This window comes from Mauremys mutica, chromosome 3, assembly GCF_020497125.1.
Source record: "Mauremys mutica isolate MM-2020 ecotype Southern chromosome 3, ASM2049712v1, whole genome shotgun sequence".
Lineage (NCBI taxonomy): Eukaryota > Metazoa > Chordata > Testudines > Geoemydidae > Mauremys > Mauremys mutica.
In genome coordinates, this window is record NC_059074.1 from 156086386 (window position 1) to 156105337 (window position 18952).

The 18952-nt window shown below is 44.7% G+C and overlaps 2 protein-coding genes across 3 annotated transcripts in view; one reads left to right on the top strand and one right to left on the bottom strand.

Annotated features, from left to right (window-relative positions):
• The first annotated feature begins 4511 nt into the window (after nucleotides 1-4511).
• LOC123366356 (carbohydrate sulfotransferase 9-like) lies at nucleotides 4512-11444 on the top strand. 2 transcript variants are annotated; one of them, XM_045009725.1, is made up of 2 exons: nucleotides 4512-4752; nucleotides 8627-11444. In XM_045009725.1, exons 1-2 carry the CDS (start codon nucleotides 4719-4721, stop codon nucleotides 9436-9438), a joined length of 846 nt encoding a protein of 281 aa, XP_044865660.1. In that variant the 5' UTR covers nucleotides 4512-4718; the 3' UTR covers nucleotides 9439-11444. The 2 variants fall into 2 exon arrangements, with proteins under 2 accessions (XP_044865660.1, XP_044865659.1); XM_045009724.1 differs by lacking the exon at nucleotides 4512-4752 and adding an exon at nucleotides 6086-6213.
• A 667-nt stretch (nucleotides 11445-12111) lies between these two features.
• Nucleotides 12112-18952, bottom strand: part of XDH (xanthine dehydrogenase) — a 73445-nt gene continuing 66604 nt past the window's right edge. Inside the window, 5 exon segments of the mRNA XM_045009723.1 lie at nucleotides 12112-12217; nucleotides 15046-15213; nucleotides 16241-16429; nucleotides 17818-17883; nucleotides 18590-18704. Of these exon segments, the coding sequence (XP_044865658.1) occupies nucleotides 12167-12217; nucleotides 15046-15213; nucleotides 16241-16429; nucleotides 17818-17883; nucleotides 18590-18704 (589 nt within the window). The 3' untranslated portion in view covers nucleotides 12112-12166.

Sequence of the window (18952 nt, forward strand, 5' to 3'; positions counted from 1 at the left end):
GGCAATCGTTAAGAATCTTGAGTGTTTATGGCCCTTTTTAAAAAAGCTTTACTGAATGCTTCCCCCCCACACCCTCCCCAACTCTGTTCCTGGGAGTATTAAAAGCAGCACCTTGACTCAATCTGCCATATAAACATCCTGCTGCCCTCATACAACCTGATATTGTCTTCCTCCCAGGATGAGACGCTGAATAAGAAGTGACAATCACAGCTCCTGGCCGGAGGAAAACAGGAAGTGTCTGAGTTGTACAACCCTTTTAAACATTGTCCTACCTGTTTTATTCCTTGAATGACATGTGAAATGTCTTTCCTTTCCCCTCTTATGTAACCTCTTCTGACCCAGGGAGATGATTCATCTAGCAATACTATTGCCTGAAGTTGCCCTGAGACTACATAAAGCACTGGGCTTAGGTGGAAGACACATTTGTGACTTGGACCAACCATGCTGCGGGTCTCTTAAAAACATAATGATATTGGCCCAAAGGCCTTGCCCTCAGACACTTTTCTGATGGCCTCTGAGTGAAATGAGCTTGGTGGCATCAGGCCAGATGCTAGTGGACAAGTGTCCACATCTCCACCTGCTACTTTTGGTGCTGGAAATAAGCACAGAGAAAGGAGCTCAAAGCAGGGGCTGATTCCTCAGCACTGCAGCCTAGCTAACTCACTCAGAAACAAAGTAGCTTCCCAAAGCCCCCTGCGTTTTGCCCATAGTGCCACGCTTCCTTAAAGGGCTCCACCTCCATTTGGTGGAGCCAGGCAGTAGAGAACCCAGGAATTCTGGTACCCAGTCCATTGCTTTATGACTGTATCCTTTCTTGATAAGGAAAAAAGATTCTTCCCATTTAGAATGCCACTCTTGGAAGAGGGCTATTTATACATTGCCATTTCTTTGGAGTGGCTGATGATACAAAGAACTTGGCAGCATTTTCTGCTCTAGAGCATTCAACAATTAGATCTCAAATCCCGGTTTCCAAGTGCTGGCCTCCCAAAAAGAAACAGGAGAAAAAATAGGTTTCCGATCTGCTCCTCCTTCAGGCAGCAGGGTAAAAATATCCCTTGATGAATTGGATGGTATTTGCCATCACGTAACAAAGTTCACATTCCCATAAACAGACACCAACACACTCTGCCCTCCTCCACCCACACACAATCCACAAAAGCCATTTTAAGAAGGATTCCGGTGCAGCTTTGTCTGTTATATGCAGTGCGGAACAATAGCCCAGGATTTGCATATTCTTTGTAAAAGTCTTGATGTGTAGGAGGAACTCTTGGGACCAAAAATGAGAGTGGTCATTGACACACAAAAATATCTTGGAATGGGGTTAGGTGCCAATGAGCAAAACAGAATCTAGCCCAAATAGTTACCATGTAGTCATCTTTGGGGCCAATCCTGCAGTTCTCTCTCAGGTGAAGCTGCTGCTGCTGCTTTTTCTTTTGAGGTAGGGAAGTAGTGTTATCACATGCATTTCATTGGGAGTTTTGCCTAAATCAAGAGTGCAGGATGTAGCCCTTAATGAGGTGCATTGTCAGATAAATACCGGATGCACTCTCCAGTATCAACCATTGTATGTTTGCAATGAACCACACTCTGTGTGTACATTGTCCTTTCTTGGCTGAGTTAAATGCTGGCAATGGATGCTGCATGGACACACTTTATGCCTGGAGTCCTCTAGTCATCTATTTGGACGTTTCAGGGGGGCAGGGGAGCAGCTATGTGAGTTTTCCCACACACTGACCTCACAGTGCATCTCAGCTGTGTCCTGGAGGGTCCACCTCCAGGGGTGCTGATGCAGTCTTCATGCCCCACTCAGTCCATGGCCGCCGCACCAAGTCAACAAACCAGGAGGCCTGTTGTGGGGACGATGCTGTTTACAAGGACTCCGGCTGACTAGGAGAAAGACTGAGACTGAGACCATCAGACTCATTTTACACAGGCCACTGACCTAGGTAGTGACGCCACATTGTCCTATTAATCCATTTTTGAGGGGTCTTGAAATCATCCCCGCCCCAGCACTAAGGCCAGCACTGGGACAGAGATGAGGTGACTTGCGTCTCCCCTATTCAGGGGCTTCTCAGTGGTGAGGGAGGGGAAGTTGTTCCCCTGGTGTGGACCAGAGCTGTCCTAATTTGTACCCTTACCTGGAATAGCCCCTATGGGCCTTGCAGGAGTGGTAAAATGCCATGGTGCCGGATGCCCTGGCCATGCGCCTTCCCCAGTCTGCTCCCTACATGACCCCGGCCTACTGTAGAGTGCCCCAGAGGCTCCTGAGGGGGGCGCTGCGCTTGTCCCTGGGAGTGGGCGTTTAGCATTACTGTCCCTATTTGCACTGGCTATGCTGGTGCCTATCAGCCTCAGCACAGAGGTCAACTCCCCCCTTTGCTTCAAACCAGCCAGACTTCAGAAGCCTGCATTTCAAACATCATAATCTGAACCCTCATGTGCCAAGAGTTTGCTGTCCCCAGCACGCTTGTTGCCAGAAACAGATGACGTGAAACTGGGGCCAGACTTGCAGAATCTGTCTGTGGGCATCACTGGTAAATCCCTACTAGGCCATGTAGTCTAGCTCTGTTAGTCCAGCATATTCACAAGCCATGAGAGGGGACAGGACTGGAGCACACGATGGTCCAACGATTCGTTCATTGGCCTTATAGCTCCTGGGAGGCAGGGCATTGCTAACCAGCAGATGTTAGAGCAGCCTTTGGACTGTTCTAACTGTTGGCAGGGGGTAGGCCAGACCCAAGAGCAGGGCAGGAAGAAAAGGACTCAGTCATCTCTTTGGTGGCTGCTAGTTCAGCTCAGGCCTGGCTGGGGCTTGAGCCCTATGTCTCCGTTACAGGTCTGTGTGAGGACAGGGTTGTATAGAGGTAAGATCATATTGTTCAAGTCCACTTGAGAGGCAGAACGATCATGTTGGCAGAGTGCTATTGCCAGCATCTATCATACAATAGCTGCTCCTCACTGCCCCAGCACCTGCCAGCAAAAAACACACACAAAAACCACATTTAGGTTCAACCTATTGGCAACCTCTAGTGACCATAGTGCAAAACTGCAGGCAGGGTTTAGCTGAATCAAACAGCTTTTGAAATACGTTTTTTACACTAGATTAACAAACATGAATCTGAATTTGTGTCGTAATCCTGTTGATGAGAGCCCAGAGACATTTACTCAGCAGAAACAATAAAGCCCCTCACTGAACTCAGTCAGCTCTTTTGATTCACAGCATAATGCTGCTTATCATCTCTTTGCGGGGGTTTCACTGTACACCAAGCCTTGAATACACAGTAGATATAGTTCACTTGTTTCTCGTGTTTAGCTTTAGGCTGCCAAAGTTTTATAGACATCACTTTATTGAAATTAATGTACAAAGGTGGAATACATTTATTTTTCAGCCAGCGACTGTCTCTTCGTTTTTATCTTATGACTTTACCCTGATCAGCCCTGATAAAAATATATTACCCTGTTTGATAGCAGCAGCGCAGTTGCAACCCTGCTTGGAGTGGCAGAGTTTGGATCAGTCCTGTAGAATATGAGAGTATTTTTTAAACAAAGGAGGAGGTGCCATCCAGGTTCCAGTGACAAATGCGTAATAGAGAGAATTCTCCTCACTCTCTTCTGGCCCATCTATTTATTAAACATTTGCTACTGATTAGCAAGAGGTGTTATGTAGCCTACAGGATAGCACACTGGGCTGGGACTCAGGAGACCTGGGCTCTATTGCTGGCTCTGACACTGACCTGCTGAGTGACTTTGGGCACATCACTTCACTACTCTGTGCCTCAGTTGCCCCATCTGTAAAACGGGGATAACTATAGTGACCTCCCTTGTAAAGCGCTTTGAGCTCTATGGAGGAAATGTGCTTGATATTATTATTTCCCCTTCATTTGATTCCAGGCATCATCCTCTCCTGCAGCATGGAGAAAATAGTTTGTTTCTGTTACCTTCAGGACTGGATCGCTCTCTTGCACCGCCATACTGGCTGGACTGTACACTGAAGGTTTGATTCCTTACCATGGTTTTGCAACTGGATGCAAAGTTCCATGCCTGTCCTCCAAAAAGCGATCAAAGGAGCCCAAGCTGCTGCCGCCTGAGTAATCTAGTCCCTTAGAGGTCCAAACCCAGGTGCTATTCAAACTGTGTTTCTGTGAGCAATGGGTATAAAATTAGCCCACTACTTCTCTGCATGCTCTGCTGAAAGTTCACCTGTGACTCTGACCTCTTTAGTGCTGTCCTCTGTTGAATTTGTCAGTGCACGTGCCGGGGGCATGCACAGTGGTGATGGGCAGTACTGTATAGGCTGGGATGCTCAGTCCTTGCCTTGGAAATGAGGTCCTGACATTGAGGGGTGCTCACTGCCTGGCTTCCTCTGTAGCACTAACATACTGTCACGAAAGAATGTTGCCAATGACATTTCTCAACAAGTGCCCGAGATTCCCATCTGAACCCCATGAGCTCATTGAGACCCAGCTGGCTCCTACACCCACAGCCATTACTACAAATGCATCTAACTAAACATTTATTTATATTGCAGCAAGCAAGGGGCTGTCTTATAAATAACCACATTCTATTCTCTCTTCTCCAGCAGGCACACAGAGGAAACTGCAATGCTTTCTCATGTCTGGAGCCCCCTCTGGTGGAAATATAGAGCTTAACTGCCTGTTACAAGGAAACATACAAGAGCCAAGATAGGGAAGGTTCGGTGCAGGTTCTGTGCAGCCGGCATGAATGTTCACCGGTCCTTCACAGGAGACCAGGGTAAGCAAAATGCCCTCTGGGCTTTCAGCTTCATATTTCTATGAGGTTCTTGTGTAACAAAACTTGTACAAACACAAAAAATCCCTCCCACAGACTTGCAACCATGCTGCTTAATTCCACAACAGCCACACAACCCAGCACACCAATCACTACAAAGGACATTTTGCTATCAGTCTCGAGCTCCTTCCCTCCTTTCCCTGACTATTAGAAAGTAGCCCCTTTTTCCTGCCTTTAAGTAGCATGGACTCATTGTGTACAGAGGCTAACTAAGCTAAGCTGTAACCAATTCCTTCCCATGGAAGAGTGCCTCCCTGAGCTGAAAACTTGCCAGCATGGCTGGGCCTCTCCCAGGAGGTGATATGCCATGGATGGAAGCTCCTGGCAAGGAGCACATCTCTGCATAAAGAGAAGGTTAAAAAATACTGATTTTAGAGCCTTTGTTAACAAAAAGATTCATCAGGCACCATCAAATTGGGCCGGAGCTAATCATAGGACTGGAAGGGACCTCGAGAGGACATCTAGTCCAGTCCCCTGCATTCACAGCAGGACTAAGTATTATCTAGACCATCCCTGACAGGTGTTTGTTTAACCTGCTCTTAATAATCTCCAGTGACAGAGATTCCACAACCTCCCTAGGCAATTTATTCCAGTGCCTAATCACTCTGACAGTTAGGAAGTTTTTCTTAATGTCCGACCTAAACCTCACTTGCTGCAGTTTAAGCCCATTGCTTCTTGTCCTATCCTCAGAGGGTAAGGAGAACCCTGGGAACTCCTGGTTGAGAACCGCCGCTTTAGATGCCACAGTAGGACAAATAATGATAACATCGCTAGGTGAAAAACAAAACAAAAGCTATTGAGCAGAGTGCCTCAGAATGATCCCATAGGGGGGACCAGACAGGGCTACCCCCTGCCTAACTTCCCTTAGGAATTACGAGGTCACTTCCTTGGTTTGATGGCACTATATCTGCTTGTATACTATTATTTGTATTATCAGAGTGCTTAGGAGCCCTAGTCAGAGCCCAGGACCCCACTGTGTTAGGCAGCGTACAAAAAGAGCAAAAAGACAGCTCAGGGGGCAAAGAGTTTACTGTCTACGTAGAAGACAAGAGACAGCAGCCGGCTAAAGATAGACACAGGTAGGAGACTCCACTGTGTAACCTTCCTGTGGGAATTGTTTTCCCCCAGAGGTTTCTCTGACACTGGGGACGGCTATCCGTGAGCTGCACTGTTGGACAAACAGTACTTTAACCCTGCTCCTGAGTAAACACACAGAGAAATGGTCTCTTGCCTTTATGTCGGGCCCACGCCTGCTCTTTGCTGTCGTTGTCCGCTCCTGGTGGGGCAGCTCAGAGATGCCCAAGATGCGGTTCCTCCTCCGCCTGCTCACCTTGGCTCTGCTCTGCTGCCTTTCCCTCTTGTGGTGGGGGCATTTTCTCAGGAGTCACCCTCCCCAGCGAAGAGGTAATGTTTGCCTGTTCACAGTGATGCAGGACAGGTCAGAAAAGTTTTGAACATTATTTTCTATTGTCCTTTAAACACACCAATCTGCCCAGTTTGGTGGTGACTGAAATTCGTTACCAGCCAGCAGCTCTTTTATGGCTCTTGTGAAATGAACTGGTGGTTTCCTGTCCAGTTCTCAATGGACAAATGTCCACATCATGAAAGACACCCCCCACAACTGACACTATTGACCCCCTTGTCATCAGCAGAGATGCCGGGACTGACTAGGCCACAGAGACTGAACTACCCTCTTCCAGACCTGTACCTCAGGAGCCTGATTCTTTGCTGCACTCCTCCTTTTACAGTCATTTATACCGGTACATGGTGAGAGCAATGTGGGGATTAAACACTCGCATTCCTGTCTGATCACATTGAAAATCCACGTTGCACTGGGGTAGATGACTGCACACAGTGGAGGAGGATGGAGGATCAGGCTCCATAGCTTCCAGTCAGACGGAGGAATATTGGTGGGACAATGCGGGAGGGTGGGGGGAAGGTTGCACTTCTTCTGTACTTCATTCCTCATCAGTGGATGAAGAGATGAATTCTTTCTTCCAGAGCTGTCAGTCCAGCTCTAAATTCAGCAGACACCATCCGTTTGAAATGTAGTCAGTCAAAAGAAGTTACAAATAATTCCAGACACCAATTGTGTCCCTGAATCCCTTGCTCCCTGTCTTTCCAATGGGTCTTTACTAGTTTTAAAGTGTTTTCACTTCCCTGTTGCTGTATGAAAGATCCACCCAAACAACATTGGCATTGGCAAACTATCCAACTACCCAGGGGAAACTGACTATCCCCTAAGAGCTGCCAGATGCATATAGGAACAACTGATAAAATAGAGACTAAGTCTTTTTCTCTAGTCTCTTTTAGCTAGAATAGACATATGACGAGGGCTACTGGTTTTGGGGGGTGGTTATTAATGTCATTGTTCAGGCTTTATTTTTAGCAATTTTTGAGTTGTATGTAGGTGTCCAAAAATCAGGGGGGATTGAGGCTTTCTCTTTGTATATATTGTAATGGGTAATGTATATCGTAGACATTATGTGTAGTACATACTGTAATGAGTAATTTCTTTGTAATGTTCCCTAGTGTGCTTCAATATAGTATTGTTACTGTTTCAAACAGCAGTATGTCAAATCGCAGTCGGAAACCTTTAGTGCACAACAGCAGAGTCTACATGAGCCAAATAATACACAAGGCGTTCATGTGCTGTAGAAATTACACCCCCGAGGTTCATATTATTGCTCTGTGTAGATAAACCCTTAGATAAAAGTAACCATTTCTGGTGTTTTTCCAGTGTTTATTGGATAAACACCATTTTCTTCCTTTCTTTCTTTTTTTAAATTAGATGTGTTTTATCAATGCTTATCAGTTAAAACTGAAAATCAGAAACCTTCCATATGAGCTACCTGTAACAATAGTAAGGAAAACATACCTAGCACTGCAGCATTAGTGTGAGTTTTCAGCTGATGGAGTCCCCTTCATTTTAGAACTCAAATTAGAAAAAGTAAGGAGTGAAATTAAAATTTGCCAAATTAAAAGCAATCATCACAAAAAAGGACTGGGCAGTTGCTTTTTTAAAAACATGATTGCAGTAATATTTTAAAAAATGCCTAAGTGACTTAGGAGCTTAAGTCATTTGAGGGGGAATTTAGGAGCCTAAGTTCTTTTTTTTAAAACGACAAGCTCCTAAGCCACTTCCAGAAACATTACCTCTAGTCTTTAATTAATATCTCATGATTTAACATATCTTTGATAGCTCCTGAGTCCATAATGTGTTCTGATATTAATCATCAACTCAAAAGAGTTTATCAGGGGGTGAGTATGTTCTAACTCACAAATCAATTTACCATTCCTATGGTTTTTATAATGTGTCTTACTATTTTTGCTAGTTATTAAACCCATCTCAACTAAAACCTGGAATCCTTACACAGGCAAAACTTCTTTAGGCCAAATCCAGATTGTTACCTGTTGACACTTAAGATAAAATCTTTCTTAGCCTAAGGCTTGCCTCAGAGCAGGATTCCCATGATGCTTTGCAGTTAAGATAAAGATGTCTAATGAAGTATGGTTTTCTTCTTCAAGCTTACGTCTACCCAACTCTGTAAGTATCTACATTCAAATGTCTCTTCCGCCAATGTAAGTCACCCACTACGCCAACTTTATAACTCCACTTCCATGAGCGGCGTAGCGCTTAAGTCAATGTAGTTAGGTCGATTCAGTATCCACGGAGACACTGTGTTGCTTACATTACCTGTCCCACACCATAGTGTAGAATCCTGCAGCACTGGTATGGGTGGAGAATGTTGCCCTAGGTCTCCTTATGTAGCTGTCTTGTGGGAATAATGCCCAGTATCCAAATGCTGTTTTGCAGGTGATCTGGAAGCAGACATGAAGGATGATTTACCTTTGACATTGGACACCCTCCTCCATGTTCAACAGCTCAGGAAAAAGACACTGAGGTCCTTCTGCAGCAAAACTGCTAAAGTCACCAAGCTTCCAACCAGCCAGCAACAAGCAGCCGAGGTGCTTTCAAGGATCGCAGTGAGTACCAAGCTGGATTTCCTGTATTGCCAAGTGCCAGCAATTGGGCTGGAAATCTGGGAATGGCTTTTGGAGGTGCTAGAGGAGAAAGCAGATGTGACACTGGAGGTGCCAGTTCGCCAGCCCCAGCAGCGTGGTCTACAGAAGCGACTCAGTGAGTACAACCTAACAGCAATGGAGGCTATGCTGAGATCCTACACCAAAGTGCTGTTCATCAGGGACCCTTTCCAGAGACTCATCTCGGCTTACATGCAGAGACTGGCAGATGGCCTAACTTTCAAAGAGTTTATCCAGAGCATTTTAAACAGGGGACCCCAGAATGCCAGCATGGAGTGGAAGCCACTGGTCAGCCTGTGCCGGCCATGCCTCATCCAGTATGACTACGTGATGATGTTTGGCTTCCTCAACAGGGAGGTACATCACCTAATGCGTCGCATGGGGCTGCCAATGGACTTCCACCTGCCTGAGTTCACAGACTCGCAGATCCAGAGCACTTATAGCTGGCTATCAGAGCAGTTACTCAGCGAGCTGTCACTCAAAGAAAGGCGGCAGCTGGCCCACTTCTATCGCTGGGACTTTGCTGCCTTCCGATTTTCTAGCAGTTTGCTTTGGGACCTCCCCAGTACTGAAGGGAGCAAGTAATTAGGAGAACAATTACAGAGAGTAGCCATCCAATGACAGTCCTCAAATATGTTAAGGACTGTTATAAAGAAGGTGGTGATCAATTGTTCTCCCTGTCCACGGAAGGTAGGACAAGACATGATGGGCTTAGTCTGCAGGGAAGGAGATTTAGGTTAAATATTAGGAAAAACTTTCTAACAATAAAAGGTAGTTAATGTCTGGAACAGGCTTCCAAAGGAGGGTGTGGAACCCCCAACATTGGAGGTTTTTAAAAACAGGTTGGACAAACACCTGTGAGGGATGGTCTAGGTTTACTTGGTCCTGCTTTAGCGCAGGCGGCTGGACTTAATGACCTCTTGAGGTCCCTCCACTTCTACATTTCTATGATTGTTAGTCTAAAAGCAAATGCTTCACAATTCAAGCTAATCACCAGCTGGAGTCAGGAAAAACCCTCCCTCCATGGTACATTGCAGTACAGTTGTCCAAGTGCACCACGCAGGGCTGCACCTTCCAAAGATGAGTCTAGTACAGACCACTGTCAAAGACAGGATACCGAACTAGACTGATCATTGCCCTGTGTTTAAATACTGCAGTGATGGAGGCTCTAGAAATGCATAAGACAGATAGATAGGTGTAGTCTGATGTAGCACTTCCTATGATTCTTGAGGACTTTTTCTATGAGAAAGCCCATCAAGGACAAGATAACTTTGAGAAAAAAACAGTATTTCACGGAGCAGGTTTGCTTAGAGACCACAACAAAGCACAGGCAGTCACATCTCCATCAACATCATTCCTTCAGCAATCTTCTGTGCCCTGAATACCCCCCGTTTCATTTCCCAGATGCTACCCACCTTTGGGGTTGGAAGCATTTCCCTTTACAGCCTGTAATCATATCCCCACCATACACACATGCCCCAACAAGAAGGGATCCTGCAAAATAAGCAAAACAACTTGTTCTAGAAAACATAGAGGCAACATCCAAACTGTGAGGCCCTCTGTGGGGAAAATGCTGACCGTGTTTCCATTCCCGGCATGTCCTGAAGAAGGCCTTGCACTAACCATAGCTTTGCTCTATTACCAGTTTCCATTTTCATGAGCTCATATCCCTGCTGCTGCATTGGCCAAGAGAGCTGGCTGGCCCAGAGAGACATGCTCCTTCAGGTGGCACAGTGGCTGCTGTCCCTAGGAACTCTGGGAAGCATTGTGCGTCCAGTTTGGAACATGTGTTAATACTACTATACAGCGGAAGCTTATAGCTTCACACAGGATGATACTGATCAGCAAATTATGAGTTTTCAAATAATACTTACATGGCATATTTTGTACAAAAATTATTACAATTGGGAGTAGTGTGTGAACACGGGGGCATATTCTGTCACTCAGCCATAACGTTTTGAGCTGAATTTTAGATATATTTTTAAATGTCTAGAAACTTGGTAAACTGCGTGCAAGCAAACAATATGCATTTTGCTATACATAAATGTAAATGTATATACCTAGGAACAAAGGATGTAGGATATAGTTACAGAATGGGCGATTCTATTCTGGGAAGCAGTGACCCTGAAAAAGATTTGGGGGTCATGGTGGATAATCAGCTAAACATGGGCTCCCAACATGGCATTGTGGCCAGAAAAGCTAATGCCATCCTGGGATTCATAAACAGTGAAATCTCGTGTAGGAGTAGAGAGGTTATTTTACCTCTCGATTTGGCACTGGTGTGACTGTTACTAGAATACGATGTCCAGTTCTGGCGCCCACAGTTCAAAAAGATTGCTGATAAATTGGAAATGGTTCAGAGACGAGCCACAGGAATTATTAGAAAACATGCCTTATAGTGATAAGCTCAATGAACTCTAAATTTATTTAGCTTAACAAAGAGAAGTTAAGGGTGACTTGATTACAGTCTGTAAGTACCTACATCGTGAACAAACATTTAGTAATGGGCTCCGCGATCTAGCAGAGAAAGGTAAAACACAATCCAATGGCTGGAAATTAAAGCTAGACAAATTCAGACTGGAAATAAGGCATAAATTCTTGACAGAAAGGATAATTAACCATTGGAACGAACAATTTACCAAAGGTCATGGTGGATTTTCCATCACAATTTTTAAATCAAGATTGGATGTTTTTCTAAGGCCTGTGTTATACAGGAAGTCAGATTAGATTATCACAATGGTCTTTTCTGGCTTTGGAATCTATGAATCAATCAGTGCAGCCATCTAAACGTCATAAAACAAAGGCCAAATTCCAACCAGCTGTAAGTGGGCAACACTCCATTTAAGTCAACGAATAATATCTGCTTACACCAGCTCTGGTCAGCGACTTCAAAGTGCAAAAAGGAAAAAAGGCCATTTTGACTGGATTTAGCACATCCAAGTCCTCCCCAGTTTTACACATCTCAGAGTTTTATAATCATACTTAACAAAAATAAATGCTTTTACAAACAAGCTTGTCGTAATCATTTTTCTGATCCTTGCAACAAACTTAAATGAACCTTGTAAGGTTTTTCAATTACACAGACAGCAAAGCCATCAATTTACTCTTCATTTACATTTCCATCCCAGCAATAACCTGCCATCAATACCCTTTCCTCATGGAATTGATGATTCAACAATTGGATTATAGAGCTTCATGAATCAATGGATGAGACACATGAATACAGATTTGTTTTCTGCTACAGAGTTTTTCTTTTTGGTCCCCTGGGGTAAAACCAGCTTCATGAACAGACCTTGTTCCTTAAACTTCCCGTTTATACCCTCACAGACCATGGCTTAAAGGTCCCGGATTTGGCAGATGGACACTGTAAAAAATGAATACAAAAAGTTAAATTGACTGATGGCAGCAACAAATTGGAGGCATACACTGAATTCTTAATGTAGGCAGACTGACCAGATTGTTACCATTTGTGGTAGGTGGGCTTCATACTGTTGAATATCTAAGCTTAGAATCCCCATCAGACAGAATACAGCAGGGGTCCCCAACACGATGCCCATGGGTGCCATCTAAATGTGCCCGCGTCCTTGCCGGCGGTCAAGCATCCGCCAAAATGCCGCTAAAATGTGACGGCATTTTGGCGGCGAAACCTCTGGATGACGCCGCTTGCCGCTGACAAGCAACGTCATCTAGAGGTGTCGCCACCAAAATGCCACTGAAATTCAGTGGCATTTCGGCAGATGCTCAACCGTCGCCACGGTCCTTCATCTGGCGCCCGCCAGACGAAAAGGTTGGAGACCACTGGAATACAGGATCTGTACCACATGTAACTAGCAATGAGAGAACTGCAACAGTTCTGGTTCAGAGGCCGGATGACAAATATACTGGGGATAATCCTGATATCCTGACACAGGAGCTAGATGCTGCTCATCTCATTCACAAGACAAGTAGTAATGCATGAGCAAGGCAAGAAGGCTTTGGCCCATAGTCTTTGCCCTTAACTACAGTGGGGTTTATATTTGAGTAATGACCAATGCCCCAGTCTTGCAACTGACTGCATGTGGACAGATGCCTGCACAGTCAATGGGATTCCACTGGGATGCAGGGGTCCACCTGCACACACTCCTACGGACTAATGGAGCATTGCAAGGAAGCAGGGTCAATGCAGGCAGAGACAGATGCAGGATCAGGTCCTGTATGAAGACTTCGGGATAGGCCCACAGATGATCAGAAGACTGGAGAGGTCATAATATTCAGTGATGGTCATCAAAGCAGAAAGCACAAAGGCAGGCCTTAGCGGTACTCCTCCATTCCAGTATGGAGACCAACAATGTTAACGACAGACTTGCTAGATGCATTCATGTTTGGGAGGCACTCAGAAATAAGGGTGAGGAGCACCATGGAGATGCCAGTGAATCATTTAATCTATGCCTTTGCATTACAGTAAGCTGGAGTCCCTGGGAGTTGCCCTATTCGCACTGATTAGTAGAGCCTGGGAGCAAGCTGAAGTTGAGACACTGTTGCAATTTGTTCTAGCCTGAGCCCCTGTTTTATTAATTAGACTGGAGAGAGAGCTGTGCAAAGAGCTGTCTTCTAAGTTTGTTAGAATGCTGTTTTGAGCTTTGTTACTCTGAGAAAATTTTCTCTCTGTTTAATAAAAGCAGTGTAGTCTTCTGAGAAGGAAATCCAAGTGGCTGCTTTAGGATTCTTCAGTACATAGTAAGAATTTGCTCTCAACCATATAATGCAGATAAATAGAAGGAAGAGTTTATGGGAGCCATTCCCCCACTCTCCAGGTTCAGCACATGCAATATGGTCTAATAACAGGATTATTCAGTCAGAGAGACCAGATGGATGAGGTAATATCTTTTACTGGACCAGCTTCTGTTGGTGAGAGAGACAAGCTTTCGAGCCACACAGAGCTCTTCTTCGGGTCTGGGAAAGGTAATCCCAGTGTCATACCATAATGAAAGATGGAAAAGATAATTCAGCATAAGTAGTTAGCACACATTGTATAAGGGACCATTCAAAGCAGAGTGGCCCATTAACACCTCTGCAGTTATAGGACAAAAAGGGGTTCATGGGTTACAGATCGTTGTAATAAGCCATAAATCCAGTGTCTCTGTTCAGTCCATGATTAGAGTAGTTACTCACTAAGAGAAGTTGGTCCAATAAAAGATATTACCTGGCCTACATTGGCTCTCTAATATCCTGGGACCCACATGGCTACAACTACACTGCATACAAGATTCTTCAATACCCACTGTATCTTGTGCTCAATACTGAGCTGTTACTTAATAGGAAATCCAAACCCTGGTATGAAAGATTGTATAGATACATTACACACACACACACACACACACTCTCTCTTTAAAATTGTACCGATGTTGTTATCATTACTTTAAATTAAAAATGAAAATATTTCTAAAAATCTATTTTTCATTGTTTATGCTATATATTTTTCACACTTCACTCAGTATAGACAGTGTGCAGTGTAGTTGTAGCTGTGTTGATCCCAGGAGATTGGAGAGCAAGATAGATGAGGTAATATCTTTTTTAGACCAATTTCTGTTGGTGAGAGAAACAAGCTTTCGAGCCACATAGGGCTGAGGAAGAGCTGTGTGTGTCTCAAAAGCTCATCTCTCTCTCACCAACAGAAACTGGCCCAATAAAAGGTATTACCTCACCCATCTTGGCTTTCTGTATAGGCTGGTCAGTTTCACTTCCGCTTAAAGCCAGGGTCAATACTGAGCTCTGTTGCACTAACACTGTGATGTAGGGGTTGGGTTTACAGCACAGCAGAAAAATGTATAAATTAAGGAGATAAAACCTGCATTCATTGACAAGGTTTCCATCCATACTAAATTTTGCAATGTCTGTTCCCTGCCATGAAATTTTATTCTGTGGGTGAGCGGTATCCTGAATTAGGCGGATAATGTCCATTTAACATACTGAAGTCACAATACCACATTGTATGGAGGCCCTTCTTGTAATGGAAGCTCTCCATAAGCAGCTGATGTTTGGATTTGCATCTCTCTTTCAATAGCATCAAACCATTGGACGCTATCTCTATTAAATGTCCGAATCTGATCACATGATCTGCCCCACAGTGACTCTTCTACAACCTGGGATGGAATAGTGTTGTTGAATCGGATCATGGAACATTATGAAGCCGAGAGAGCCTAAATACTGTACCAATTTGGTGAACATGTCGACGCAGGCATTGCGGATCCTCTCCGGGGTGGCAGGGCTGTCTAGTCTGAATGGCCCTGTCATGCCAGATTCTGTCCTTGCAGCGAAGATGGCATCTTTAATGGCATAAAACACAGAGGCAGACAGGAACAGGGGAGGCTCACCAACAGCCTGGACAGATAGAACACACGAGAGAATCAGACTGACCCCAAACAGACTCATCATAGTCTGGATTGTGGGTCTATTGGAGGGAGAGGAGGAGCTAGCAGAGGTCATTAGCTGTTCAGCTTACTTTTGAGTTCCTTCCTCCTTTCCTGCTAACAGCATGAGTACTTGATCACGATTAACATTAATAGACAAAAAATAGCCTTACTGATTTGCAAGCACGTTTCCCCGGAGCCAGGGAGAAGGAGATGAGTGGGGAGACAGACAAGGTATAAACAAATATTTAGATAATGATGTTCTGGGGTCTCTTTGTGTGCCCCCTTGAACTGACAGTAAACTGGACACTCTTTGAACCTGTGCTAGAGTCATATGTCAAGCTGCATAACGCTCAGTCCTAACAATATGACCAGCTAAAGAGAACAGAGACGATCTGCAATGGCAACAGCTGAAGAACATTTACAATACATTATTAACCCCTTATGGCGAGGGACCCTGCAACCCTGAAGGAAAAACAGTACTCTGCAACCACTGGGAAAAAAAGATAATGGAATTATAACAAATCTCTGGGAGTAACACTTTTGTAAATCTGTAGCTTGACATGTTGCGTACCACAATTGCTCAGAGCTTTCAGAACAACAGGAGGACTAGAACTCAGAGCACCTGTGCCGAAAGCACAGGCTACTTGAGCGAAAGAAGAATCTTTATTAGTGTTAGCAGAATAGGGTCTAGGACACAGGTGAGCAGTTCAGATTCTCTTCAGTACAGGGCAGTGGTGATAATGTATTAGCCATTTCATCATTAAATCTTTTAATATGGGTATTATCATTCATATTAACGATTACTGGTAGAAGGAATGCAAACAAACCGATTATAAGATGAACAGCTAATCAAAACGCTCTGATCTCTTCAAAGCCAGATACACCATTAACCTCCTCATTACTGTAAATGCGGTCTCTTTGTACACCACTGTTATCAAATACAGCCTCCATGGAAATAAGAATAAGTAGAGGGCATGTGGATGCCAGGAGGATACCTTGGATGAATAAATTGCTTTGCTGTTTGGACAGTCCCGGAGAAGAGAGACATTGAACTCTGTGGGAATGTCTCCAAACGCTGGGATCTTGTACATTCCAGGCCCTCGGGTATACAAGTCTCCTTCAGGGGAATAGCGCAACTCCTCCAGAGTAAAGAGCCCAAGGCCTTGGATAAATCCTCCCTCTACCTACAAAAGAAAGAAAGACTAGGTCACATTCTTCTTTGGGCTCCTTCACACAAAAAAGCAATGATCAGTCCAAATGGGACTGTCCTGGCCAAATTCCCATATGGATAATTACATTCTGTGTCCTAACATTTCACTTGCATTTGCAAAATGAGGAGGTGCTAGGCAGCTGCAGGGGCCTGGCTGAGAGCTCTGGGAGCCCTCACCACCCATGGGGGCTTGGTGCTCCAGGGTTCCCCCCTCATCCCCAGTTCTGAGCTGAGAGGTACCCCCACCACCAGAGGCTGGGTTCCCCTCACTCGCAGCTGCTTGGAGCCTCCAGCGCCCATGGCAGCAAGGAGCTATGGGGTCTCCTGCCTCCCACGACAGCTAGGAGCTGCATGGTGCCCCCTGCTACCCGTGGAGGCCAGGAACTCCAGGGTCCCCCACCACCTGGGATCTCTGGGGGTTCCCTGCTGGCAGCTGGGGGCTGCGGGGTATGCCACTGCCCATGGCAGCTGGGAGCTGCAGGATACCCACGCCACCTCAGAGCTTGGGGACCCCGCTGCCTTGGGTGGTGGGGATACCCTGGAGCTCTGGCTGCCCCGGGCAGTGATGGGACTCTGCAGCTCCCAGCCACCTGTGGGTTGAAGTCATGGAGGCCTTCAGAAGTCATGGATTCCTTGACTTCCATGACATCCGTGATAAAATCGTAGCCTTACTCAGTACTGCTAGTTACTGAAAAGTGTTACTGTACAGAAGATGGAGGAAAACACAATCACTGCCCAGGGAGCTCACAAGCTAAACTATGAATCTAGGTTTTAATACAGCTCCCAGCACCACTTGGGTATCTGAGCACGTTGGGCACTGATCCTGCAATCCTTACTGATGTAAGCACTCTTTACTCACACAAAACACTCCCATTGACTTTGACTGGACTACACACTGGGGTAAAAACGGCAGGATTGGGGCTTAAATTAGCCATCATACATTGCAGACACAAAACATGCCAGATGAGGATCCAATCTTAAAGCAGTGCAAATCTTCTCTTCCCCCCAAACCCAGTATGTTCACTTTCTCTAAATTCATTCCTCACTTGGGCTGAGGTATAGAAAAAAACATCAGTGTGGTGATAACTGAAGGCCACATAGGAGTCTTAATAACCAATACCAAACAAGAGGATATTTCCCTCCTCCCCCAACAACCCTGTGTCTATTCCTGCTCCAATTTTGGAGGTCAGTTATTTCTCACCAGCCAGCCCAATATGCTTCTCTGTTTATACCTGCAGTGCTATGTTTGCAAAGTTATGGCCCGTAGAGAGAAGATCAGGAGAGGTGGTCTAGAAATGGCCCACAGCAGCATAATTTCCCGACTAAACAAAATGAGGGTGAATCGGTGACAGGAACACTTACCTGTCCTATATCTATGGCTGGGTTCAGGCTGGTGCCAACATCCATTACTATGTCCGTGCGAAGGTTCTGAAAGTTACCGGAAGTAAAGAATAAATAAGCACAGAGAATAACTGATCACTGAGCCACTGTGACTTTATACTTTTTAGTTAAGATATCCAATACTATCTACATTTTGGCCAGCGTTTCTGTTTTCACACATATATGTGTGTGGTATATAAGGACTTCTCACTCCCCATGGGTCAAATGTTAAACAAAGCTGATTGTTCTCTTTAAACTTAATATTGAGCCTGAAACCAAATTCAGCCCTGGGGTAACTCAAATGAAGGCAATCCATTTTTATCAGAGATCTGTTTGACCCATTATCCAGGTTGCCAGTGATCAGTGCTTTGTATCTGAACACAACAAATGAAATCGATGTCATGTTCAGGCAAGCATTTTTTAATAAAAATTTCCCAGCCCTACTTTTCATTAGTAATTCAATTCTCTAATCTTTTACTGCTGCTTTAGGCTTACATAGTGCTGGCACCTTTGATTTAACAACCTCAAATGGCTCTGCAAGGCTCATAATACACTTGTGAGGTAGATAATTATTAATATATTATACCAGCTTTACATACATTGAGGAACAGAAAAGTTAAGAAATTTGCTCTGGGTCACAGTGAGTCAATGGCATAGCTGGAAATAGTCTAACTCCCAGTCTTTGATCTAACCACTAGACCATGTTTTCTTCACCTTAACTACAGAGGGTTTTTTAATCATCTACCCCACTCACCTTGTGGTCACCTGTCAGGCAGTCTATCTCAACCTCGGAGCAAGCAACCCCATAAGAGAAGTAATTGAAAGGACTTCCTTCTTTTTTCTCAAAGTCATACCCAATGCCAGGAACACTTAACAGAAAGAAAACAAAACATTTCTGATTGCATGAACAGCCAAAATAAATAAGTTATCACTGAACCATTTTGGTCTTCATAAGGTTGTATTTTCTTATACTTCACCCATTTTCCCTCTGTGTAGACTAGATATGCAGAAAGTAAAAAAATAAGGAAATCCGAGGCTATCCTGCACTTCATAAGTGTAGTAAGACTCTGTGAAGGATTTTTATCAATCAGTTGTTTCTCTGGAACATAAACATTTA

What these genes read in the sequence shown, in the direction of transcription:
- LOC123366356 (XM_045009724.1), top strand. Translation starts at nt 6,105, where the DNA reads ATGCCCAAGATGCGGTTCCTCCTCCGCCTGCTCACCTTGGCTCTGCTC. An exon ending in TCACCCTCCCCAGCGAAGAG is followed by an intron (nt 6,214 to 8,626) that starts GTAATGTTTGCC and finishes GCTGTTTTGCAG; the next exon opens with GTGATCTGGAAGCAGACATG.